General features: G+C 56.6%; 1 protein-coding gene and 1 long non-coding RNA gene across 3 annotated transcripts; one reads left to right on the top strand and one right to left on the bottom strand.

The window, feature by feature from the left end:
* Positions 1–591: 591 nt before the first annotated feature.
* Positions 592–8,599, bottom strand: LOC138426920 (uncharacterized). Its single transcript, XR_011251835.1, has 3 exons — positions 8,321–8,599; positions 6,561–6,809; positions 592–1,312 (listed from the first exon to the last, which is right to left on the bottom strand). It is a non-coding gene; the product is annotated as an uncharacterized lncRNA (long non-coding RNA).
* Positions 8,545–24,622, top strand: FADS3 (fatty acid desaturase 3). Of its 2 annotated transcripts, XM_069565941.1 has the most exons (12): positions 8,545–9,226; positions 18,166–18,276; positions 18,705–18,902; positions 19,527–19,628; positions 19,755–19,877; positions 20,139–20,199; positions 20,693–20,769; positions 21,241–21,338; positions 21,683–21,779; positions 21,917–21,996; positions 22,169–22,294; positions 23,583–24,622. In XM_069565941.1, the coding sequence occupies exons 1-12, from the start codon at positions 9,020–9,022 to the stop codon at positions 23,632–23,634; spliced, it is 1,332 nt and encodes a 443-aa protein (XP_069422042.1). In that variant the 5' UTR covers positions 8,545–9,019; the 3' UTR covers positions 23,635–24,622. The 2 variants fall into 2 exon arrangements, with proteins under 2 accessions (XP_069422042.1, XP_069422043.1); XM_069565942.1 differs by lacking the exon at positions 18,166–18,276 and having other exon boundaries at positions 8,650–9,226.
* The last annotated feature ends 251 nt before the right edge of the window (positions 24,623–24,873 follow it).

The following is a 24,873-nucleotide window of genomic DNA, read 5'->3' as shown; positions in this document are numbered from 1 at the left end:
CTGGCCTCCCTAGGAATCCTGGGCAGATCCCTTTGAGGTCCCTCTGCCCGGTGTCACGTGGAAGCCTGGAACTCAGAGTCAAGGCATCAAGGCCTTCCTGGAGCACACAGGACGGAGGCAGGATTGATTGGTGATGTCTGCCAGCAGCACAGCAGGGGCTGTGGTCACTCTGGTTTTCCCCGCCCTGGTTAAAGGACAGTAGTAGTCGGAAGAAAGTAGGGGTGGCCTGGGCCTCTGAGGCTCCAAGTGGTCCTTGAGAGGTGTCTTGGGGTGCCTGGTCCCCTCCCTACTGGTAGGGATACGGGCCAAGGCCAGTGGGTGTCCTTCCTTGGCGGGGGGCATGGCAGCTTCTGGGTCAGTATTTACTGAGGCTGGTGATCCCTCGAGGGGACTTCTCTGAGACCTTGGGGCCACTCAGCTGGTAGGTCAAGGCTCCCCACTTTATCACTCATTTCAGCCAGTAGCCTTTTCCCTCTTGCTCTCCTGCCTCCCAGATTCTCCCTCCGCCGCAGACCCTCCTCTCCATTCCACTTGTGATTTAAATACCTTCTGTCTCCCAGCCCCTCTGGGATGTTCACCAGCTAGGCCTCCTGTCATAGACGGTCATTTATTCACTCAACAAACACTGGGCAACTCATACGCAGACACAGTTCCTGGTGCTGGGGGTACCTTGTTGGAGCTGAGACTCTCATGGGGAGGCTGGTAATGAAAATAACGCATGGAGAACATCCAACATGGCAGATGGAGGAAGTGAAGCGAGGAGGGCGATGGAGGGTGTCAGGGAAGGAGACATTACATGGAGTCTCCTATGTCCTCTCCTGCCTTCAGTCTCTGTGTCCTGGGTCAGTCCTGGGTCAGCTGGAGGACTAAGGAGGATGGAGGTCTGGACCCTGGAGCCGCCCCATGCCTGCCCAGAGTTTCTGTGCTTGCGGCCCTGCCATACCCACCACCAAGGAGACACCAGGCAACACTTCAGAGCCCTGGCAGAGATTCCCCACCCCAGACTCGCTCCGCCTGCACCTGCGGTAGCATTTCCTGGTGTCAGGCCCAGATGAGGCGAGGTCAGCCAACAGTACGCTAAGATACCTGGAGGCGCGTGTGACTCACACACTGTGGCCTCAGTATCTCAGTATTTATGAGCACTATTATGTCCTGGGGCGGGTTCCGAGCCCTTTCCATTGTGAAATGAAAATACCTCTTGCCATATTAATAAACAAGAAATGTCACAGCCATCAGCGATTTCTGACCTCCAAAGGTGAATGGGGATGCGATCCAGTGGTTGCTGCTACCCCTCATGGTGAGTGCTGAGGAGCTGGGGGAATACAAAAGCAAGGTGAACAGGCAAACAGGACTGGCCCCTGAGAGCTGCAGTGTGTATGCCAGGAATGAACTCAGTGATCCCCTTCCCTGGTGGCTCAGACGGTAAAGCAGTAAAGCATACGACGCGGGAGACCCGGGTTCAGTCCCTGGGTCAGGAAGATCTCCCGGAAAAGGAAATGGCACCCCACTCCAGTATTCTTGCCTGGAAAATCCCATGGATGGAGGAGCCTGTTAGGCTACAGTCCGTGGGGTCGCAAAGAGTCGGACTCGACTGAGCGACTTCACTTTCATACATAGAATGCTGAATTCCTTAGCTTGATGCTGCTGCCGCTGCTGCTAAGTTGCTTCAGTTGTGTCCGACTCCGTGCGAGCCCATGGACGGCAGCCCACCAAGGCTCCTCTGTCCCTGGGATTCTCCAGGCAAGAATACTGGAGTGGGTTGCCATTTCCTTCTCCACCTTAACTTGATACCTGATCTTTAATGTTCAGACTGCTTGTACCCTTTGTTGCAAATTTGAATATAACCCGACTTCCACTCCTGCCTCCTTGGAGGCAGTTTTCTCGGAGCTACTGAGATGCTGTCTCCCTGGCTTGGAGTCCTAAGCATTCCCACCAAATAACTCTATTTTCAGGTTGTGACTGTATTTTTTAGTCGATTGCTGCTGCTGCTACTAAGTTGTTTCAGTTGTGTCTGACTCTGTGCGACCCCATGGACAGCAGCCCACCAGGCTCCCCTGTTCACGGGATCCCCCAGGCAAGAACATTGGAGTCGGTTGCCATTTCCTTTTCCGTTTAGTTGACAACATGAACAAATTCACTTAATGCTCAGGGCACCCCTGTGAGGTACTATGTACCCCCATTTTGCAGATGAGTTGACTGAGGCACCAAGAGGTCGCACAGGAAAAAGTGGCCCCAGATTAGGAATAAATGAGCCCTGTCCCAGAGCCGACGGCATCAGCCAGCCTCCTAGAAGCTTTCCTCTCACCACCTGCCGAGTTCCTGATGCTGCCTTAGGCCCTTCTGTGTTTTTCAGTTGTGCAGAATAAGGGTCAGGTGGTGGCAGATGGGGATTTTAATCTAGGTTTGTTTCTCACATTTACCTCCTGACAGCTGCACCTGCAGGCTTCTGGGGGCGGGGGCTCTCAGGGCTTTGAGAGTTAGGAGGGGAAGGCTAGCTGACATCAGCCACACAGGAGCTCTTCCTCTCAAGTGAACTTTCTAGATAACCCGCTCAGGTCTTGCTAAGTGCCGCTGGCACAGACAGCCAAGTCCTAAAAGCCAGCACCAGCTACAGTCATTGAGCCTGAGCCTAGCCCCACCCTCTGGCCTCACACTATGTGTCAGATCTTACCATCTTCCGAGCCTCTCCTGTTTGATCTCGCCAGGGCTGAAGACCTGGGCAAGTCACTCCCCTCTGGGCCCCAGTTTTGAGTTGGGAATATCGGACTAAATGACCTTTGCAGCACTACCACCCCCCCCCTTTTAAAAAATTTATTGTGGTTTAAAAAACAAACCGCAAAATGTACCATCCTAACCATTTCTCACTGGACAGTTCAGGAACATCAAGTATGTTCACATTACCATGAAACAGATCTCCAGGATGATTTCACCTCACATATCTGAAACCGTGAACCCATTGAAGAACTCCCCTACCTCCACCCCTGGCCACCACCAGGCTATAACTACCTTAGTGATTTTCTCTAAGTGGAAAGTTTAGTCACTCAAGTCTTGTCCGACTCTTTGTGACCCCCATGAATTGTAGCCTACCAGGCTCTTCTGTCCACAGGATTCTCCAGGCAAGAGTACTGGAGTGGGTTGCCATTGCCTTCTCCAGAGGATCTTCCAGATCCAGGGATTGAACCCCAGTCTCCCACACTGTAGGCAGACACTTTACCATCTGAGCCACCAGGGAATCAGGCAGTGTTTTGTCTCTTGATGACTGGCTTATTCTACTTAGCATAATGTCCTCAAGGCTCACCTGCGTTGCAGCAGCCTGGGACAGGATTTCCATCCTTTTTAAGGCTGAATAATGCTCCATAGCGCTTCCCTTGTGGCTCAGATGGTAAAGCGTCTGCCTGCAATGCAGGAGATCCGGTTCGATCCCTGGGTCAGGAAATTCCCCCGGAAAAGGCAATGGCAACCCACTGCAGTATTCTTGCCTGGCAAATCCCATGGACGGAGGAGCCTGTTAGGCTACAGTCCATGGGATCACAAAGAGTCGGACATCACTTCACTTCAATGTTCCACTGTATGCAGAGACCACACTTTATCTCTCTGTTTAGCTCTGTTGAGATGACTTCCCTCATAGCTCAATTGGGAAAGAATCTGCCTGCGACTCAGGAGACCCGGGTTCGATTCCTGGGTTGGGAAGATCCCCTGGAGAAGGAAATGGCAATCCACTCCAGTGTTCTTGCCTGGAGAACCCCATGGACAGAGGAGCCTGGCAGGCTATAGTCCATGGGGTCGCAATGAGTCAGACACAACTTAGCGACTAAACCACCTAAGCCACCACCACATCTCTGTTGACTGCTGTCTTGAGCCGTTTCTACGTCTAGGCTAGTGATTAAATAATGGCTGCTATGAACCTGGGAGTACAGATATCTCTTTGAGATCCCGCTTTCACTTCCTTTGGACATTTACCCAGAGGTGGGACTGCTCGATGATATAGGGGTTCTGTTTTTGATTTATGTATTTTTAGCTGTGCTGGGTCTTCACTGCTACGCTGGCTTTCCTCTAGTTGCAGAGAGAGGGGGCTGCTCTCTAGCTGCAGTGCACAGACTGTGCATGGAGGTGGCTTCTTTGTCGCAGGGTTCTAGAGTGTGTGGGCTCAGTAGCTGTGGCTCCTGGGCGTTAGAGCGCAGGCTGAGTATTTGTGGCTCCTGTGCGTTAGAGCGCAGGCTCAGTACTTGTGGCTCCTGGGCGTTAGAGCGCAGGCTCAGTAGCTGAGGCTCCTGAGCGTTAGAGCGCAGGCTCAGTACTTGTGGCTCCCGGGCGTTAGAACACAGGCTCAGTAGCTGTGGCTCCTGGGCGTTAGAGTGCAGGCTCAGTACTTGTGGCTCCTGGGCATTAGAGCGCAGGCTCAGTACTTGTGGCTCCTGGGCATTAGAGCACAGGCTCAGCACTTACGGCGCACGGGCTTAGTTGCTCCACGGCATGTGGGATCTTCCCAAATCAGGGATCAAACTCTTGTCTCCTGCCTCGGATTCTTTACCACTGAACCACCAGGGAAGCCCTCTTATTTTTCATTTTTTTGAGGAACTTCCGTACTGTCTTCCATAGCAGAGGCAGCATTTTACAGTGTCACCAGCAGGGCACAAGGGTTCCAATATCTCCATATCCTTGCCAACACTTGCTTCATTGGTGTTTGTGATAACAGCCATCGTAATGGCTACGAAGTGATATCTCACTGTGATGTTTTCTTTCTTTTTTTTCAATTGTAGTTCAATTCCAGTATTGTGTTAATTACTGCTGTACAGCAAAGTGACTCATTGATGCATATATTTTTCATATTCTTTTCCATTATGATGTATCACAGGATACTGAATATAGTTCCCTTGCTGTTTATCCATTCTGTAAATACCAGTTTGCATCTACTGATCCCCAGCTCCCATTCCTCCCGTCTCCCCTGCCCCCCACCGGGGCAGTCACCAGTCTGTTCTCTCTGTTCCTGACTTTGCTTCTGTTTCATTTGTGCCATATTTCACATTCCACATGTAAGCGACGTCTTTCGGTATTTGTGCTTCTGACTGAGTGTGACAATCTCTAGTTGCATTCACGTTACTGCAAATAGCATCATTTCATTCTTTTCTATGGCTGAGGAATATTTGGACATTCAGATTGTTTCCATGTCTTGGCTGTTGTGAACGGTGCTGCTACCAACATAGGGGTGCATGTATCTTTTTGAATTATAGTTTTGTCTGGACATATGCCCAGGAATGGAATTGCTGGATCATATGGTAAATCTATTTTTATTTTTCCAAGGAACTTCCACCGCTGTTTTCCACAGTGGCTACACATTCCACCAACAGTATAAGAGGGTTCCCTTTTCTCTTCTCTATACCCTCTCTGGCAATTGTTATTTGTAGACTTTTTAATGATGGCCATTCTGACCAGTATGAGGTGGTACCACACTGCAGTTTTGATATGCATTTCTCTGAGATCTTCCTGGTGGCTCAGATGGTAAAGTGTCTGCCTGCAATGTGGGAGACCTGGGTTCAGTTCCTGGGTCAGGAAGATCCCCTGGAAAAGGAAATGGCAATCCACTCCAGCACTCTCGACTGGAAAATCCCATGGACGGAGGAGCCTGATAGGCTACAGTCCATGGGGTAGCAAAGAATCGGACACGACTGAGCAACTTCACTTTCACTTTCTCTGAGATTAGTGATGTTGAGCATCTTTTCATATGCCTATTGGCCAATTGTGTACAGCCTTTTTTTTTTTTTTTCACTAAGGTGTATTCTAAGGAGCTCTACTGAACCATCATAGTGATGCTTCCAGAGTCTTTCATGCTTTGTAGGGCCACAGCTCTTGAACAATGAATGATAACTCTTCACTGAGAAATTGTGTCTAGGGCCTAATAACCAAGCTCACCTTGGTGAGCTTGTGTGTGTGTGTTCAGTCACCAAGTCGTGTCTGACTGCAGCCTCGTGGACTGTAGCCCACCAGGCTCCTCTGTCCATGGAATTTCCCAGACAAGAATCCTGGAATCCCGTTGGCATTTCCTACTCCAGGGATTTCCTGACCCAGAGATCAAACCCACCTCTCCTGGGGTGCCTGCGTTAGCAGGTGTATTCCTTACCACTGAGCCACATGGGAAGCCTGTGGTGAGCTTTAACGCAAAGCCAAATTACAAACCTCTGACTTGGGTCCACTGCAGAACAAATTGCTGGGTTTGTGACTGCTCTTTCTGGGAGGCGCACAGCTTTTCTCAGAAATTTGCCTGACTGGGCCACCGCTGCCCCTCTGTGACTTGCCTGAGCCCTGCTGGCCTACACAAGCAGCACTCAGCTCCAGGACAGTGACTGGCGGCTCCTCAGGGGGATGGAGACTTCAGTGTGTCCAACAGGCCATGAAGCAGCTCATGGAGAAGCCCAGCAGTGGCTCATGTGACACCACCCTCCCCCCCAAAAATGCCCCAGCCAGTCAGACCCTCCTTTGCCTTTTGTATACTTCCCCTCCCCCTGCCTCAACCCAAAGCCTTGACAGTAGCCCCATGGCAGCTCAGGAATGTCAAGTGGTACCTCTCTCTTTCCAAGTAGCCTGAGGCCTCACTGCCCTGATGGGAGTTTGGAGACAATGGAATCTCAAGATTCCCCAGGGCCTCCGACTCTAGGAAAGTTGCCAGATTCCCTGGTTTGAAGCCCAAAGAAGCCATGGAAGGTCCGGAGGCCCTCAGAAAAATGAAAGCTGTTGGTGGAGCTCCGGGGAGAAAGCACAGTTCAGGCTTTAGAGCAATCGGCTTCCTGATGGTTCAGTGGTAAAGAATCCGCCTGCAAAGCAAGACACACTCTAGATCAGGAAGATCCCCTGGAGGAGGGCATGGCAACCGACTCCAGTACTCTTGCCTGGAGAATTCCATGGACAGAGGAGCCTGGTGGGCTACAGTCTACAGAGTTCCAAAGAGTCGGACCTGACTCAAGCGACTTAGCACGCACTCCAGGTGGTAAGAAGGTTCAGCTGCCCTTCTCCCCTTGCTGGGATGAAGTAGCTGGAGGCAGTGGCCTAGCCCTGAGCCCTGTTCTTGCTTTTTCTCCTAGCGGATCCTTTGTGGGCCTTCGTCTTCCTCACCTCTCTGGGCGCAGCTGGGGCAAGCGAAGGTTCTAACCCACTCAATCCCCTGCTACCTCACAGGAGCTGAGACCAGGCTAGGGCCCAGGGAGAGGGTCAGAGGTCAGTAACTGACCACTGATGGCCACTGAAGACAGGGTGGGGGCCACGCCTCTTCCATCCCTGCCCATGTGTGGATATGATGGGGCAGGGGCGTCAGCAGTCCTCTCCAGCTGCTGAGCTGCCAGCCACGCTCCTCCACCCCTACATGCACTCAGGGAGGGGACTCCAGGACGCCTCAGTAGAGACAGCTCAGGCAGCCCTCCACCATGGTCTCTACAAGCTCTTACTGGTTGTCCTGGTAACCGAATGCAGGTGCTCTGGGTAACAAGGAGAATTCAGAGGCCTCTTCAAACCCTTCTTTGGACCCTGGCCAATCTGGTCCCACAAATATTACTGAGTGATTTCCTACCAAGTGTTAAATGAAAATAAAATGCTAGCACATCAGAAAACTACAGTTAGAGTTCCCAAAGTGTGTTCCCCAAACCAGGACATTGGCATCAGCATCACCTAAGAACTTGTTAAAATGCAATTCTCTGCCCCCCAAACCAGACCTGCTGAGCCCTGCTGGGGGCGGAGCCCAGCAGTCTGTGCCTCAACACACCCTCTGGTGGTATTGATGTGGGCTCAGCGCTGATACCTGCTGTCCTGCAGCATAAACCTCAGCCCGATTTCATGCCTTGTCAGGTGTGAATTCTTAACTTTTAGAAACAGATATCTTTGTTTCTGGGGCTTGCCAGATGGCTCAGTGGTAAACAATCTGCCTGGCATGCAAGAGAAACAGGTTCGATTCCTGGGTCAGGAAGATCCCCTGGAGAAGGGCATGGTATCCTACCCCAGCATTCTTTCCTGGGAAATGCCACGGACAGAGGAGCCTGGTGGGCTACAGTCCTATGGGACTGAACAACAGTCGGACACGACTCAGCCACTAGACAAGGACAACAAAATCTTTTGTCTCTGACAAATGACAAAGTGTAGGGGAGCAACCTACACTCTGAAAAGGAATTTAAGTAAAAAATAGGGAAGTGTAGTATAAGCAGCAAGCCAGCCAGCTGAGCAGCCACATCTGGTGAATGACAGTACCCCACTCCCCACTCCGGGGCCCCTGCTCTGCCCGGGTGGCCATCCCGCGGCCTCCCCACCTCTGAATCTCCGAAGGCAGAAGACCACTGACCTCCACAGACGGTCCCTCGAGGGGTGGGGGTGGTCAGGCCAGTAACAGCCCCGACCGAGAGACCTCGCTGAGCGGATGCTGGGGACCCCTGGTTCGAGAGCTCTTTACAGTCATCTCGAGGTAGTGTCCCTACCTCTAAGACCTCAGAATTTAACATTCCAGAGGGCGCGGCGGGAAGGCCATTCTTCGCAGACTCTTGTTCAGGGCCCCACCGGGCGCGGACCGGGCCCCCGAGGGCGCGGCGGACGCCGGCTGCCGGCTTCACCTCCCTGCGGCCCCGCCCTCCCTGCCCCGCCCGGCACGAGCGGGGTTGCGCCGGTGCCCCCCACAGGCCGGGGTGTGGTGGCCGCGGAGCCCCGCGGGCGGGGCGCGCCCGCCTAGACGCCGCCCTCCCCGCCGGCCCCGCCGGCGAGCGGCGCAACCAATGGGGGCCGAGCCGCTGCGCGGGGATTGGGGCGGCGGCGGCGGGGGCCGGGGCGCGGGGAGGGGGTGAGGCGAGCGCTGTCAGCGCGGTTATAAGGCAGGGAAAAGTTGCCCGCGGACAGCCGGGCCGGCGCACGCTCGTACGGAGGCCGCAGCGGCAGGGCGGGGCCGCGGAGCAGCGGGTGGCGGCGGAGGCAGTCTCCGATCGCTGCCTCGCTCCCCTCGGGGTCTCTGCTCCGCGAGGTCCCGGGTTCGCGAGGACTTTTGCAAGCAGCCATGGGCGGCGTCGGGGAGCCAGACTGGGAACCTGCGCAGCGAGGGGCGCCGCTGCCCACCCTCCGCTGGGAGCAGGTCCGCCGGCACAACCTGCCAGGCGACAAGTGGCTGGTGATTGAGCGTCGCGTCTACGACATCAGCCGCTGGGCACAGCGACACCCGGGAGGCAGCCGCCTCATCGGCCACCACGGCGCCGAGGACGCCACGGTAAGGCCGCCCACTGCCGGCCGGGTGGAGCCCCGGTGCTCGGCTGGGGCCTGGTCGCTGGGCACCATCCCCTGCTCCACCGCGGGTGGGAGCGGCGCGGGGTGGGAGCCGGGTGGGTGCTTAGCATCCTTCCTACTCGCGCTGACCTTTGACCTCCATGACGGGGGACCCAGAGTTGGGAGGGACTGACGGGGGCCTGATGTAGAGTGAGAAGACCGCAGCCTGGCGAAAGCAGTCCTGGGGCTGAGCTGCAGCAGATGTCTGTGGGAGGAAGGGGGGGTCTCAGAGGTGGGTGTGTCCGGGCAGAGAGCGCTGGCCCTAGGTGAGGACGCTCCCTGGTGCTCTGGTGTTCCTCTGGTTCTGGGTCCCGCTAGAGAGGGGTCTTCATGCTGGGCGCTTGCTGGATGCCAGAGGTAGGGCGGGTTCCCTAGGGGCTGGCAAGGATGTGCCCTCAGAGGCTGGAGGCAGGGCAGCAGAGCCTGGGCAGGGCCTAGAGGTCTGTGGCTTTCCCAGGAACTGCTGTGAATGGCTCTGAGGGGCAGTGACTCACCTCTCCTGGGCTAGCAGCTGCGTGTGGGAGAATTTTGCCAGTCAGGCTGGGTGGGCCTCTTCGGAAAGCACAGTCACCCCAGGAACAGACGGGCTCCTGTGGACCCCAGCTTCCCCTCCGCAGCTATGTCAAGACATTTTGGTCAAGGAGGAATGTGGCCTGTCCAGTGGGACCATTTGGCAGAGGAGCCATCAGGGTGAGACTCCTCACCAGCCCCTTTTTCTACAGACCGCCCCCACTCCCGCCCCCAGCCAAACAATAGGACTTGGGGCCCTGATGCTCTGTCCTTGACCATCCCAAATTCTAGGTTGGTCACCCTGGGCACCAAGAAGTTCTTCAAGATTCCAGGGGATGCATCTCTAACTGGCGAGGCTTTAAATAACAAAAGAGATTGTGTCCTGTCTGAGCAGGGTCAGTGGTCCTGCTGCCAGAACCACCTTCTCTCTGCCCACTGCCTTCTCTTGTGGGTTGGGTGATCTTCCCGGGACTCTTTTAAGGAAAAAGTCTCTCTTCCTGACTTTCCCCAGAAGCTGAGAGATTAGGGATCAGACATCTCCTGAAACTCTAGAAGGTGATAGTCAAACCCTTGTGCACAGTGCCAGGGGGCCACGCAGTGGCCAGGGAGTGAGGGCTGGTGAGTATGTGACCGTCTCCAGGCCTATACATGTGTGAATGAGGCCTGTGTTTGTGTGCGTGGTTACACACACGTGCATTGCTGCCAGGGCGTTGGGGCGGGGTTGGGGGGTGGGTTAGTAAGGAGCCGCAGCTCCTCCCCGCTCCCCTGGGCTGAGCGCTGGGCACCCCTCCAGTATCCTGGAGGTGGCCACCCTGGCCTTTTATCAATCTCTGACCTGGCGGACAGGATGGAGGCTGGTGAGAGGAAGATGATGAAGAATGTTTGTGAATCACTTTTTCCCGCTTGGTGCCCAGGCCTATGCTGGGGACCCTCCCTGTGTGGGAACCCCATCATCCATTTAGCTCTACACCCTGAGACCCCACGTGACCGCTGTCTCACTGATTCCTCACCAACAGGGCCCGTTTTCCCATTTCCATTAAAAAACATGCTGTCTGTTCCCTGGGGCCATGTACTGGCTCTGCCATTGGAGGCTCTGAGTGACCTTGAACCAGGCATGTCACTCCTGTGAGCCTCCGTTTCCTCATCTGTAAAGTGGGGACAGCGGGGACAGACAGTGAGCCAGCTGAGGGCGGAACTGCGCCTTTGCCACTCTGCGGCCCCACAGCTGCCACGAAGTTGTTCCCAGTCAGCGTGTGTTGCCGGCTGATAAGTGTGAGTGTGCCCTGCAGACTGTAGGGTGCAGTAGACAGCCATGACCTCGCCCCCTCCTTGGTTCATTCATGTCTGTAACAGGGCGAGATGTTAGGCCATCTCTTAGCTTTCCCGAGGCCCCAGACCCTGGGCTTAAGTTGCCACCAATACCTGGTCTGTTCAGGCCAAAGGGGTTATGAGGAGATTGGGGGTGGGGGACCCCAGTTTTTGTCTGTGGTGAGCCCACAGAGCAGAGTAGGGCTCAGACCACCCAGGGCCCCCGGCACCCCAGCCCCTGCCCTGGAGCATTGGTGGGGGTGGGGTAGCCGTGTCGCAGGGGCTGTGTTCCCGCAGCCACCTCTTACCAGCCCCTGCCGCCCATCAGCTGTTCTCCTGTTCAGGCCACAGAAGCCTTCCTGCCAGGAAATTCCCAGAGTTCCTGCGCCATGAAGTCAGCTTGTGGCCGTCCTGGGATACAAAACTGGGGACCCTGGGGAGAGTGCTCTGGGCCCGGAGCCAGGTTTGTCTAAGAGTCATAGGCGGTCTGAGACTACAGGAGCCAGCCAGGGAGCGGCAAGGCCCAGCCACTGCTGGTCATAAGTTGACCAGGGCTGTGTGCTGAGCACCTACTATGTGCCAGGCTCCGAATTCAGCGCTTGATTTATAGACAGTCCCTCTTTGAATCCTCATGATACCTCTATGGGACAGGTACTGTTATTATTTCCATTTTACAGATGAGAAAACAGACTCAGAGGGGCAAAATGACTTGAAATTAAGTGATGGGTCTCGGATTTGGATTCACAGCCCATGCTGTTAACCACCTGCTCCACTGCCCCTTAGCTGCTTATTTCATTCATTCATTCATTCTTCAATTATTGACTCACTAGATTCAACAGCAGATACCAGCAAGCATATCCCATGTGCGAAACCTTGACCTAACCTCTGAAGATACAGCTATGAACAGAAAATCTGCAGGGAGGGACTTCCCTGACAGTCCAGTGGTTAAGGCTGCACGCTTCCACTGCAGGGGGCACGGGTCTGATCCCTACTTGGGGAACTCTCATCCCTCATGCTGCATGAGGCAGCAGAAAGAAAATCTGCTAGGAGGGTGTTCCTTGGCAGAGGGACCAGCTAGGGCGAAGGCTCAGAGGTGGGGCCATACTCTGTGCGTTCAGGGAATAGCAAGACCATCGGTGTTGCCGGAGCCAAGCAGTGAGAAGGGCCAGCAATGAGGACCGGTGGTAGCAGGGAAATCAGGACTTTGGTTTTATTCTAAGGGGAGAATGCAGGGCAGAACAGAGAAGACAGGGGAATCTGACATATCGATACATTTTTAAAGGATCCCTAGTGAGGAAGGGGAAGGCAGAGCCTCCCAGGAGAAGAGGGAGGGGTTAACAGATGATAGGGACCTCCCCGCCAGCCCTGCCAGGGGAAGCCACTTGGAAGAGGTGGCCATTCACCTGGGCCCTGAGGTGCAGGTGTGTCCAGGGGAGAGGGCAGGTGATGCTGGGCTCAGGGGCACCAATGGGAACCATTAGGATCTAACTCCGGGTGGTATTCAGACAACAAACTTCAGAGGTGATCCCAGTGTTAGTCCATTTTGCAGATGAGGAGACTGAGGCTGAATATGGGTGATTTAAAGGGACCTTCTTGGAACCCTCAAAGGGCAGGACCTTTGTCCTTGGGCTTGGAAGTTGGGGTTTGTGTCTGGGAGTTGAGTAGGGGCAGGTCTGAGCAGATCTGAGGCTCTGGAGTGAGAGTGGGGCCGGAGAGAGGGGCTGGCCGGGGACTCAGATGACCTGGTCCTGGCGCCCACGCTCTGCTTCCGCTATCACGCTGGCTGCCTTGAAAGCTGCCTAATGGCCACTGCCTGTGAAGCTCGCCCTCTCTGGGCTCTGTAGACGTTTTCTGCCGTGTCCCCACCCGCCCAGGCCCCTGGTGGAGCTGGGCGGTGGGGGGATGGGGGGTCACAGTGCCTTGGGGAGGTGTCAGGATTGTGCGGTGCTGGGCAGGAATGTGGGGATGCTAGCAGCCTAAGCACCCTGGGAGCCTGTCTACATTTCCTCTAAGGATGCCTAAGCGGCAGCCATGGGTTTCTCAGGAAACAGCAGCGGGAGGGAACCAGAACTCAGTGGTGGAGAGAGGACCCAGGGGTCCACTTCATGTCACAGCTGGGTCAGTGGCACCTGTGAGGCCAAGGGTGCTGGGTGGAGGAGACCGCCCCCTCCCAGGCCACCACACTCATCACCAGGGACACCAGGGGTGCTGGGGGGGATAGGGGCAACTTCCTGGGGGCATCTGCCATTGAGCAAGACTCTGCTGCTTGGGCAGGAGTTGGATACTCATGTCCAGAGCTGTGTGCCCTTTGGCCTCAGTTTCCTCATCTATAAAATGGGGATACTGATAGTGCCTCCGCATTGACTGGAAGGAGCATCTGGCCACTGGGAGTGAGATCCGGCTCTCCTTTCGAATCTTCCCACTCGAAAGGGAGGGAGGGAGACATGAATTCCTGAGTGTGTCCTCCCCCATCCTCACAAGCCACTGGAGCCTCCTGAGCCGAGGTTAAGAGGAGCAGACCCAGGCCACCTGAGCCCCCAGCTGCTCCACCCCTTTCCTGATCTGGAACATTCCAGATTCTTTGAAGAAGTAATCAGAAATGCTCCCCGCCTCCACCTTATCTTTGGGGTGGAAGGTGTCCTGCTTCCTTGCCTCAGGCTGCCCAGAACGTGACCAGCAGGGCGCACCTCCGCCCTCCTGCCTCCTGCCTGCGGGCCTGGATCTCTGGGTGGACCTAGGTGAAAGGCAGCTGAGGCCACGGGGACTGGACGCCGGGCCCCTTCCCAGTGCTTTACCTGCACTGACTCAGTCCTCCGGCAGCCCCACGAGATGGGCACGAGTGATTCCTGATTTACTGACGACAAAGTGCAGGCTGGAGAAGGGGTGTGATCTTGTCTGTGGTTCCACGGCTTGGCGTGGCTCATAAATGACTTGGCTCCTACCCTCTGCAGGCTGCCTCTGAGTCTCCCCATGCCTGCCCTTAACCAGCTGCTCCCTGGAGTTCAAGGTGGGGCTGGGGGCCTGGGCAGGGGGCCACTCTGAGGCTTCCAGGGACTGAGGCAGGGCTGGGTGGGAGCTGTGCCCTGGGAGGACGTGGACCTCACAGGAGATCCCTGGATTTGAATCCCTGCTCTGCCACTGCAGACTCTGGGGGGGTGGGCCCACCACTCGGAGCCTCTGTTCCCTCCCCAGCAAATGGTTCAGACCCCCGTCTGGTGGGCTGTGGGGGTCGGCTCTTGTCCACACATTCACACCTGCCATCCTGCGCCTGCTCTGTGCAGGGCTCCGAGGCCACCGCTGTGAACAGGGCCTGTCCCTGCCACCTGCAGTCTATGTTTAGAGACACCATTTTAATTCTAGAAGTTTCACCCAAGTCTGTTCCAAGAACTAGTGAGAGGCCTCAGTTGCCACCTCCTTGGGGGAAAGTCACAGGGTTTGCACCCATGCCTCTGAGAAGATGTTTCCAGATGCACTGGGGGCGGGGGGTGGGGAGGCGCAGTGTAAGGCTGGGACCTCCTGCAGTGCCCTGAGATTTGGTCAGTGCAGCCCCAGAAATGCCAGGACCACCTTCCTGACCCCCACACCCTGGCCTCTGAGCAGCCAGATCCTTGGTTACTCAGGATGGTGACCAGCCTCGTGATGAGGACCCCCTGCCCCCACCTAGAAGACCCACTGCCTCCCCTCTGACCGGGGAGTGGCCACAAGCACCATTTTACAGGCAGACCAAGTTCTGGCCCAGCCTTCATCAGATGGAGCTGTGTGACCTTGGGTAAGTGGCTCAACCTCTCTGAGTCTTTTGCCCATTGAGATTCCTGAATGTTTAAACAGAGGCCAAAGAGGACTGGGTCACACGGCCCCAGCCAATAGTGCAGGAAAAACAAAAAACAAAAAACTGTTTGCCGAGGTTTGGGTCTGAAGCCAGGGACCTACTGTGTTGATACTCAGACTGCAAGAAGTGTAGGCTCTGGAGTGCCCAACCCAGCCCCAGGAACCTGAGCTGCTTTCCCAGGACCTACCGCAGCGCTCCCTTCCCACCCATCATGTGGAGACTTGTCTGTGAGCTCCGGGATATTCCCACCTGGACCTGAGGGGGCTCACCCCTTCCCTACTCACTGTAAGGGACACACTTGGCTGGAGGTCTTCTGGGTGGGCCTGGCTGTGGCCTCTTCCTCGGGGCATCTCCAAGCCAGGCTTGGGTACACCCGAGCGAGGGGAAAGGAGTCGGGGAGGTGACCTGCTGCCCCAGCGGCTCAGCTCAAGAGCGTGGCCCCAGAGCATCTGGGGTCTGCCAGGTGCTAGGGTGGCCCCAGAACAGACTCAGAGGTCAGGAGAGAGCAGGGCTGGGAGGGTGGACATCCTGAGGCTGGAGCCACAGGACACACGTCTGCTGTGTGTGTGTGCCAGGCTGTGTCTCTCTGGGTGTCCGAGTGACTGCCTGTGCGCATTGTTCCCGAGCGTGGCTGTGAGCCTTCGTGGGTTGGTGGTGGTGTCTGCTTGTGTAGAGACACACACTCGTGGCACTGAATTTCTGTGACACCTGTGAGCCTCGGTGGTTACACCCTTTGTGAGCGTGCCGCGTGCCTGTTTGTATGTGGGCTCCGTGCACCACCACGGGGGTTTCAGAGGAAATGAGAATCAGAGTCAACGCTCATTCAGGCTTAAAACAGAAGGAAGTTCTGACATGCTACACATGGATGAACCTTGAAGACATTATGCTAAATGACAAGTCAGTGACACAGACTATGTGATTCCTCTTCTAAGTGTCAATTCTTTCTCTTTTTTTCCCCTCTGGCCGAGCTGCATGACTTGCAGGACTTTAGTTTCCTGACCAGGGATTGAACCTGTGCCCTGTGCAGTGGAAGCATAAAGTCCTAACCACTGAACCACCAGGGAATTCACAGAGCAGTACCTATGGTTTTTGGAGGCTGTGAAGTGAGTCACTCAGTTGTGGCTGACTCTTTGCAACCCCATGGAGTGTACAGTCCGTGGAAATTCTCCAGGCCAGGATTCTGGAGTGGGTAGCCTTTCCTTTCTCCAGGGGATCTTCCCAACCCAGGGATCAAACCCAGGTCTCCCACATTGCAGGCGGATTCTTTACCAGCTGAGCCACAAGGGAAGCCCAAGAAAACTGGAGTGGGTAGCTTATCCCTTCTCCAGCAGGTCTTCCTGACCTAGGAATCGATCTGGGGTCTCCTGCACTGCCGGCGCATTCTTAATCAACTGAGCTCTGAGGGCTGGGAGAGGTAGAAATTGGGAGGTAGTGTTTCATGGGGACAGACTTCCAGCCGAGGTAGGTGAAGAAGTTTTGGAGATGGATGGCGGGGATGGTTGCCCAACAAGTGAATACATTAAATGCCACTGAACTGTACACTTCGAAATGGTGAAAATGGTCAATTTTATGTATGTTTGACTATAATTAAAAAGAAAAAAAAAGTTAATGCTCTTGGTTCTAGAGCCAGAAAGGTCTGGAGTCTCATCCCTTGGATTTGCCCCCTGGATTTGCCTAGTTCCAGGCAGGAGAACAGACTTGTTCGGGGTCACTGTGAGCAGGGTCAGCCAAGCACAGGAGCAATCTTCCTCTTAGCTCCCCGGCCAACACTGGTCCCCAGGTAACCAGGGCCATGGCAGCTTCCTGGGGGGCCAAGTCTCCCCTCGACCCCCTGTCTCCCAGGGGTGCTGCCCCCCCCATCAGAGCTTTTCCCTGGAGACAGATCTATACCAATACAGCCCCGTCCCCTACGTGAGCTCCAAGGAGGGGCCCCAAGCCAGCCTTTCCAAGGACCTAGGTTATTCCAGAAGCTACACCCTCGGAGCCCCCAGGTCCTCAGGCTGCTCTGGGCCAGGAGGGGAGAATAGCTAACAAGGATTCACCCTCAGGTGAGTCCTGCAGGTGCAGCCTCTAGGTGGGGGCTGAAGGGGCCTGAGGTTCTGAGCCCGGCACAGGATGGTGTGGAGGCTGTTGTGCAGTAACTGCAAGGGGCCTGCCTGGCTGTTGGAACACCCACCAGGTGCTGCTAGGCTCATTAGCGAGAGGACAATAGCAGCCAGCAGTCACCTTCCTGGGGACATCCCCATCCCAACTGGCCCCAGACACTGCTTCTACCGTCCAGGCTGCTGGTCAGCTGGGGCTGGCTCACTCAGAGAGCCTCTGCAAGTCCAGGGATAAAAACCCGTTTGTGAACGACAATGAGCCAAGGACATGAGGGCTAGATCAGGAAGTCTGAGCCGCAGGTGTGACGTTCAAGTTTACTCACAGTTCAGCGCTGCCAAGCATTAGCAGTGGGGGTCACTTCCTGACCAGTCCCTCTCCTCTTTATCTTTATCCCTCGGCCCTTTATCTTGCTTGAGGTCTCTCTCTTCCTCTAACCCCTTCTGCCTTGCATCCTGTTCCCACCCCCCGCCACCATTAGAGAGAATAACAGGAATGTTAGATTGTTTATTAAACTTATGTATTTTTTTTAAAAAAACTTATTTTGCCCTCCTGCTTTTCAAATTAGATAAGTTTAACTGTTCGAGCATCTTCAGGCTGTGTGGTCTTCGGTGGATTTTTTTTTTTCTCCTGGTGGCCCAGTGGTCATCAATTGCCAGTTTCCTCACTCCCACGTTACTCACTGCTTATGTTTGTAAAAGCTGGTAGATCTGACATTTGTGACCCAATAGAAAAGCTTGTGACTTCGAGAAAGCTTTCCCGCAATCTTTTTTGGAAAAGTCAAACCCTTTCATGAACGGAAGCAGAGTGTTCCAGGGAAAACTTTCTGTAAATCCAGATTTTAAAACACCCAACCAAGTTTGGGGAAAGGCCCCATGGCAGAGTGAAGCAGCTGGAGCCCAGTAGGCGAGGGGTACGAAAGCAGGGCACCCAGGGCCTGGGCAGGACCAGGGAGGACTCATGGGCAAGGCTGACCATCGTTCAGTTGTAACTAATGAACAACTAGCTGCCTGCCTGCCTGCCTGCCTATTCTGCCCTTCCATCAGCAGCCCTTGTGCTTTGCTTCTGCCTGCTGCCTCTGGGTGTTGCCCCAGCTGTCTGTCTGTCTGTCTACCTGACTCCCTGCTCTCCTTCAGGATGCCTTCTACGCCTTCCACCAGGACCTCAGTTTTGTGCGCAAGTTCCTGCAGCCTCTCCTGATTGGAGAGCTGGCCCCAGAGGAGCCCAGCCAGGATGGACCCCAGAATGTGAGCAGGGCCCTGGTGGAGGCTAAGCCCCTCGTGTGGGGCTGGAAGAATGGGGGCATTGCTGGTAACAGCTTCATGGTTTTCCAGCCCTCCCGAGTGGACAGTTGCTGTAGGGACGCCTGCACCAGCATTTCCTGGGAGACTCCAGGCAGACCCCCTTCCTTGCTCTGGGCCCTGCATCCCCATCTATGATGACGATTTAGATGAACTGAGCTCTAAGGGTTTTCCTTGCTTCTCAGGCTCCCCACACCTTTTGTGGGGATGGGGGAACCCCAAGCTGGGCACTCCATCCCCTTTGGCCACACCCCTTGGACCCTAGGAGGAGTGGCTGTGGAGGGCTGCCCGGAAGATGAGGGTTGGGGGGATGGAGGGTGGGAATGGGGGGCCTCCCTCGCTTCCTCGGCTGATCAGCTGTTCCGCCCCGGCAGACCCAGCTGATCGAGGACTTCCGAGCCCTGCGCCAAGCGGTTGAGGACATGAAGCTGTTTGAAGCCAAGCCCGCCTTCTTTGGTCTCCTGCTGGGCCACATCCTGGCCATGGAGGTGCTCGCCTGGCTCATGATCTACCTGCTCGGCCCCGGCTGGCTGCCCAGCACCCTGGCCGCCCTCATCCTGGCCGTCTCCCAGGTGACCCAGTGCTGTCTTGCAGACACCTAGACTGACAACAGCCGTGGCCTGGCACACGCGGGCACTTGGGAAATGTCTGCTGAAAGCACACATTGACCAGCAAACAAGAAACACTGCAGCAAACAAAACATTTGTTTCTTTCTTTGTCTGCAAACAAAGAATGACCAGCCAGAGGCCCTATAAGTCCAGCTTCATTTTAAATGAACTAAGGAAGCTCTTTACTTAGTACCTCGCAGGGAGCCCAGGGTCCAGAGCTGGAAGGCTGCTGCCTGCAGCTCCATGACAGTCTTGCAGCCCCTGGACCTCCCAAGCTCAGCTGTCCTTGTCTCTTAAAAGAGGACTCTGGGGACTACCCCGGCAGTCCAGTGGTTAAGACTCGGCACTTCCAATGCAGGGGGGTGCAGGTTCAATCCCTGGTAGAGGACCTAAGATTCCATATGCCATGCCGGGCAGCCAGAAAATAAAAACTAAATTAAAAAAAACAAAAGAGGCTGGCCCACTAGGGTCTAGAGTGGGACGCCAGCTGTGGGGGTGCCCTGTGAGCTGGGAGGGCTGGCTGGCCAGGGCTCCAGGCTGGACCCCCGGCAGCTCCCAGCCACAGCCCCGGACCCTGCGTCTCCCCAGGCCCAGAGCTGGTGTCTGCAGCACGACCTGGGCCACACGTCCATCTTCAGGAATTCCCGATGGAACCACTTGGCCCAGCAGTTTGTGATGGGGCAGCTGAAGGTGAGGGTGGGGGCGGATGGTGGGCCACAGGGGCGAGTGGGGGCGGGGCTGCATGGGAGGTGGGCGTGGCCGCGTGGGGAGGTGGGCGTGACCCGGCCCCACCCCTGAGAGCCCACTCCCCTGCAGGGCTTCTCTGCGCACTGGTGGAACTTCCGCCACTTCCAGCACCACGCGAAGCCCAACATCTTCCACAAGGACCCGGACGTGACTGTGGCGCCTGTCTTCCTTTTGGGGGAATCGTCCATCGAGGTGCGTGGGGGGACACGCTCAGGCCGGGCCTGCAGCGGAAACCTGGTGGCCCCAGACCCCCCCAGCCCCGCGGTCGCCCCACCCCCTACTCTATCTAGTTCTAGGCAGAGCCCCTGTCCCCAGAGTGCCCCCTCCCCACCTCCCAGTGGCTAGAATCCAGAGTTGCCTTGGCCTCTTGGCCCAGCCAGCCCCCTGGCGCTGCCAGGGCCAAGGAGGGCCTGGAGAGCTGCCCTCCCCAACAGGCCGCCTGTATCCCCACAGTACGGCAAGAAGAAGCGCAGATACTTGCCCTACAACCACCAGCACCTGTACTTTTTCCTGAGTGAGTGTTCCCTTGTCCTCCTGGGGGTGGGAGCACGGATGGGGTGGGGACTACGCCGGGGCCTGCCTTGTCCACTGCACGTCTCTGGTTGCCCCAGCCTGCAGCCCATGCGGCCTTCCTCTGCCCTAGCCCTTCCCTCCACTGGGGTGCCTTCTGGTCAGAGGCGGTCACAGCCCTGGCTGCAGCTTTCAGAGTTCCTTCCCGCCCTCGGTCAGGGCATCCCAAGCCCTAGGGCAGGTGGGGTTATATCAGGCTGGTGCCAACCTGCAGAAAGGGCATGGGGGAGGCGGTAAGGCAAGGACCAGCCTCGAAAGGCTCAGATACCGAGGGCCTGAGTGAGGACGGGGCCTTGTGGGTGATGCAGGCTCATCCCAGCTGGGTGGGACCAGCCTCCAGGCCCCCTGGAGGAACAGAGCCCCCTCCCCCTCCCTCTGGCTGGCCTACTCTGCACCCCCACCCTGCCCCTGAGCCCCCCTCATGCCCCTCCTTGCAGTCGGCCCGCCGCTGCTCACGCTGGTGAACTTCGAAGTGGAAAATCTGGCCTACATGCTGGTGTGCATGCAGTGGACGGTGAGCGGGGGCCCTGCCGGCTCCCCCGGGCATACAGCTGTGGTGGAGGAAGGTGGGGTGTCGGGGACACCACTGCAAACAGGTGTGCGTGTAGTGATGTGGAACACGTGTGCTCGAGAGCAGGGGGAGTGAGTGTGTGCGTGTGTGGTTGCCAGGTCAGCGTGTGCACAGGGTGTGGTGTGCGTCTCTCACAGTGAGAGATGAGGGCGGGGCCCCTCTGGACCCCCTCTGCCGGGTATTTGTCTTCTGGGCAAGGCTTCCTTCATCCCACACCCTTGCACATCATCCATGGTCAGCCCTGTGAGGCTGGCAGGGCGAGGACTTGTCCCCTTACCTGGCCGAGAAACCCAGGCCCAGAGAAGGGGTGGTGATGTGCCCGTCCGAGGTACATCGAGCCGAAAGGATGGGGATGACCCCAGCTCCCCCTCCCGGCTGCCTTGCGGCCTCCCCCTCCTCCTCCCTCCTCTACAGGACTTGCTCTGGGCCGCCAGCTTCTACGCCCGCTTCCTCTTGTCCTACGTCCCCTTCTATGGCATTCCTGGGGCGCTGCTCCTCTTTGTGGCTGTCAGGTATGGCCAGGTTCGGCATGACAAGCAGCAGAGCACCCTGACCACAGCCCTCAGTGTTTCCATCTGCAGAATGGGGACAGCAGTACTGTCTCCCTGGGCTGTTGAGTGGCAGCATCCATGGGGTGGCGGGTCTCAGGGAAGCTATCTGGGGTGTCCACCCTCTTGAGTAGGGCTGCTTGGGGCTCAGCCTGGCATGGCCTCCACACCACTTGACTGCTTGAAACACCAGTGGGGAGGAGTTGCAATCCCGTAGTACAGATGGGAAAGCTGAGGCCCACAGTACAGATGGGGAAGCCTGAGTGGTCAGCAGGATGTGTGGCAGTGCCTTGAACCTCCTCTCACAGGGTCCTGGAGAGCCACTGGTTCGTGTGGATCACACAGATGAACCATATCCCCAGGGAGATTGGCCATGAGAAGCACCGGGACTGGGCCAGCTCTCAGGTGGGCAGCCGGGGTGGGGCCCATCCAGGGGGTAGGGGTGGGGTCCCCAGCTGGGAGGAATGGGGGGCTGATGGGGCTGCCGTGGGGTTGGCACTCTGTGCCAGCCCCTTCACCCATGCCCCGCCTGCTCCTGGCAGCTGGCAGCCACCTGCAACGTGGAGCCCTCACTCTTCATCGACTGGTTCAGCGGACACCTCAACTTCCAGATTGAGCATCAGTGAGCGCAGACCCTGGGGCGGGGTGGGGGGCGCCATGGGGGTGGGAGTGAGGCCTGAGTCCCCATGTCCCATCTACTCCGGGGGAGGCCAAGACACCTGTCCTGGACTTCCCGGAGGGCCTGGGAGAGGTGGTGCACGGGTCTGGGGATACCAAGGCACTGTTTTCTCCAGTCTCTTCCCCACGATGCCGAGGCACAACTATCGCAGGGTGGCCCCGCTGGTCAAGGCCCTGTGCGCCAAGCACGGCCTCAGCTACGAGGTGAAGCCCTTCCTCACTGCCCTGGTGGACATTGTCAGGTAAGGGCCCTCCGCTCATGGTGGCTCCCCGGGGCCCCACCCCTGGGGCCCGTCAGCCACTCCCTGAGCACCCACCTGGCTCTCTTGAGTTCTTGCAGGTTCCTCTCTGGGAGCTGGCATTCAGGGCCTTTCCCATCAGCCTCTCTGCCCTTGGCTGTGACCCCACCCCCGTCCTTCCCAATGTCCACTCACACACAGGCCCAGGCCCGGTCCTCATCAGTGAGCAGAACTTCCCAACATCCCTGCCTTCCTGGAGCTGACATCCAAGCAGGGGGAAACGGAAAACAAGCAGTTAATTACAGAAAATAAGTAAATGACAAAATGCGAGAAAGGGAGAAGTGCTTCAACAAAAAACAAAGCAAAACCACAAAACCTTTGGGTGGGTACAGGAGAGGAAATGGGGGGTACCAGGCAGAGATGCAATTTTTAGTTGGGTGGCAGGGTGGGTGGTAAGAAGGCAACATGTTAGCAGAGACAAGGAGGAAGGGAGAGGGCTGGCCGAAGAGACATCTGGGGGCAGCATGTCTGGGGCCGGGGAATAACCGTGCAAAGGCCCTGAGGCAGGAGTATGCTAGATGGTGGGAGAGCCACTGAGGGGAGGAGGGGTACACAGGACTTGGATTTTGGAAGGATGCTCTGACTGCGGGAACATACTGATGGGACAGGAAGAGCAGAGTGGTGTTCCTGCAGCTGTTCAGGGGTGACCGGGCTCGGCCCTGGTGGTAGCCTTGACGGGAACAGAGGCCAGAGTCTCAGCCAGAGCTCTTCCACCTGCGTGCCTTAGCACAGGCTGTTCCCTTTACTTTGAGGCCCTTCCTTCTCTACTGGTGTTTGAATTCCTCCTTCATCACCCTTCCCAGCCCGATCCTCGAAGCCCCTGCCTCTTGGCCTGGCCCCTTTCAAACACCTGGCGCAGGGTTTTTCTAGCAAGTTATTGATGCTTCTGGTTCCCCCCAACCTGAATCAGGCTGGTGGTGGGCACATTCCATGCCTTACAAATCTCTGGGTCACAGGGCTCAGCAGGAGGAAGCGACAGAGAGAGCCAGGAGAGGGGGGACAGACCCACCTGGTTCCTGGCTGGACGTGGCCTGGGCCCTTTCCCCTCCCACCCAAGGTCTAGGTTCCACTGCAGTTAATGAGAGTGTAGCTGCCTCTCCCAGTCCTCCCCTGCAGCCCCACCCCAGCTGCCTGCCGATCTCCGCTCACACTCATCATCGTGGTGGGGGGGGGGGAGAGGTTAATATCTTGCAGTTGAGTCCCTCATATCTTCCCTACCCCCACCACCCAGGTCCCTGAAGAAGTCTGGCAATGTGTGGCTGGAAGCCTACCTCCACCAGTGATGACCGCAGCGCCCGGGGCCCCAGCAGCCACCAAGCCACCCAGACAGGCTTCCTCACCTGCCCCACCTCGCCCTGCCTCAGGCTGGAGGCCCTGTTTGTTCTCTTGGGGCCCCTCTCGGTCTGCTCCACAGCCCTGCGACCATGGCTCTAGACCCACTAGGACCAGGGCCAGGGGCATAGTGTATAAAGACACAGTGAGCGTGACGTGTTTTCCTAGAGCAAAAATTTAGGGGGAAAATGTTATTTTTATATAAAAACAAACCCAGGTATGTTACGGAGTAGATATTTGCATGGATTTTGGGACTGGAGTTCAGGTCCTTGGGCCATCAGGGTGTTGGGAGGTGAGGGGGTGGTGGTGGATGGTGGCTTTCCGAGTTGACCTCTGCTCTGGGTCAGGGAGCTGGCATCTGCCCCGGGCTCAGATGCCCTGAGGGCCTGGTCCCTTCCTGTTCTTCACCCAGTCACCAGCAACCTTGGTAGTTCACTCCAGGCTCATCCCACTTTACTCCTTTGCATAGCTGGATAGGGAGGCTTCCCTGGCGGCTCCGTGGTGAAGAACCCGCCTGCCAGTGCAGGAGACACAGGTTCAATCCCTGGGTCGAGAAGATTTCTTGGAGAAGGAATTGGCAAGCCACTGCAGTATTCTTGCTTGGGAAATCCCCCGGACAGAGGAGCCTGGTGGGATAGGGTTGCAGAAACAGACTAGACGTAGTGATTAAACAAGAGACTGGCGGCAGACGGGGGCCGAGGGCCGTGTATGCGGGCACCCCCAGATCGCAGGAGGCACCCCTGTCCGGCATCTGCATTGGCCTGATGGCCGAGGGGCCTTAGAGGGCCACTGGCAGGGGTCTGCTGCTGAGCTCAGAAGTATGCCTGGCATCACAGCAGTGAGCGGGTCCACAGGAGGTGATCGGGATCTCCCCTGCCCCATGTCTGCCCGGGACCTGGTGCTGGTTTCCAGCTGCTGCAGTGAACCATTCAAGCAGGACCCCTGTGTGTGTGTGTATTAATTTTGCTTCAGTTGTATCTGTCTCTGTGACCCTATGGACTGTAGCCCACCAGGCTTCTCTGTCCATGGGATCCTCCAGGCAAAAATACTGGAATGGGTAGCCGTTCCCTTCCCTAGGGGTTCTTTCTGGCCCAGGGATTGAACCCAGGTTTCAATGGCAGGCAGATTCTTTACTGTCTGAGACACCTGGAAGCCCAAAGACCCCTGGAATGGGCTCTTTCTGTCCCTGG

This window comes from Ovis canadensis, chromosome 21 (assembly GCF_042477335.2).
Source record: "Ovis canadensis isolate MfBH-ARS-UI-01 breed Bighorn chromosome 21, ARS-UI_OviCan_v2, whole genome shotgun sequence".
In the NCBI taxonomy this organism is placed as follows: Eukaryota; Metazoa; Chordata; class Mammalia; order Artiodactyla; family Bovidae; genus Ovis; species Ovis canadensis.
Note: the sequence above shows the minus strand (reverse complement) of the source record. Positions and strands in the feature narration are given on the sequence as shown.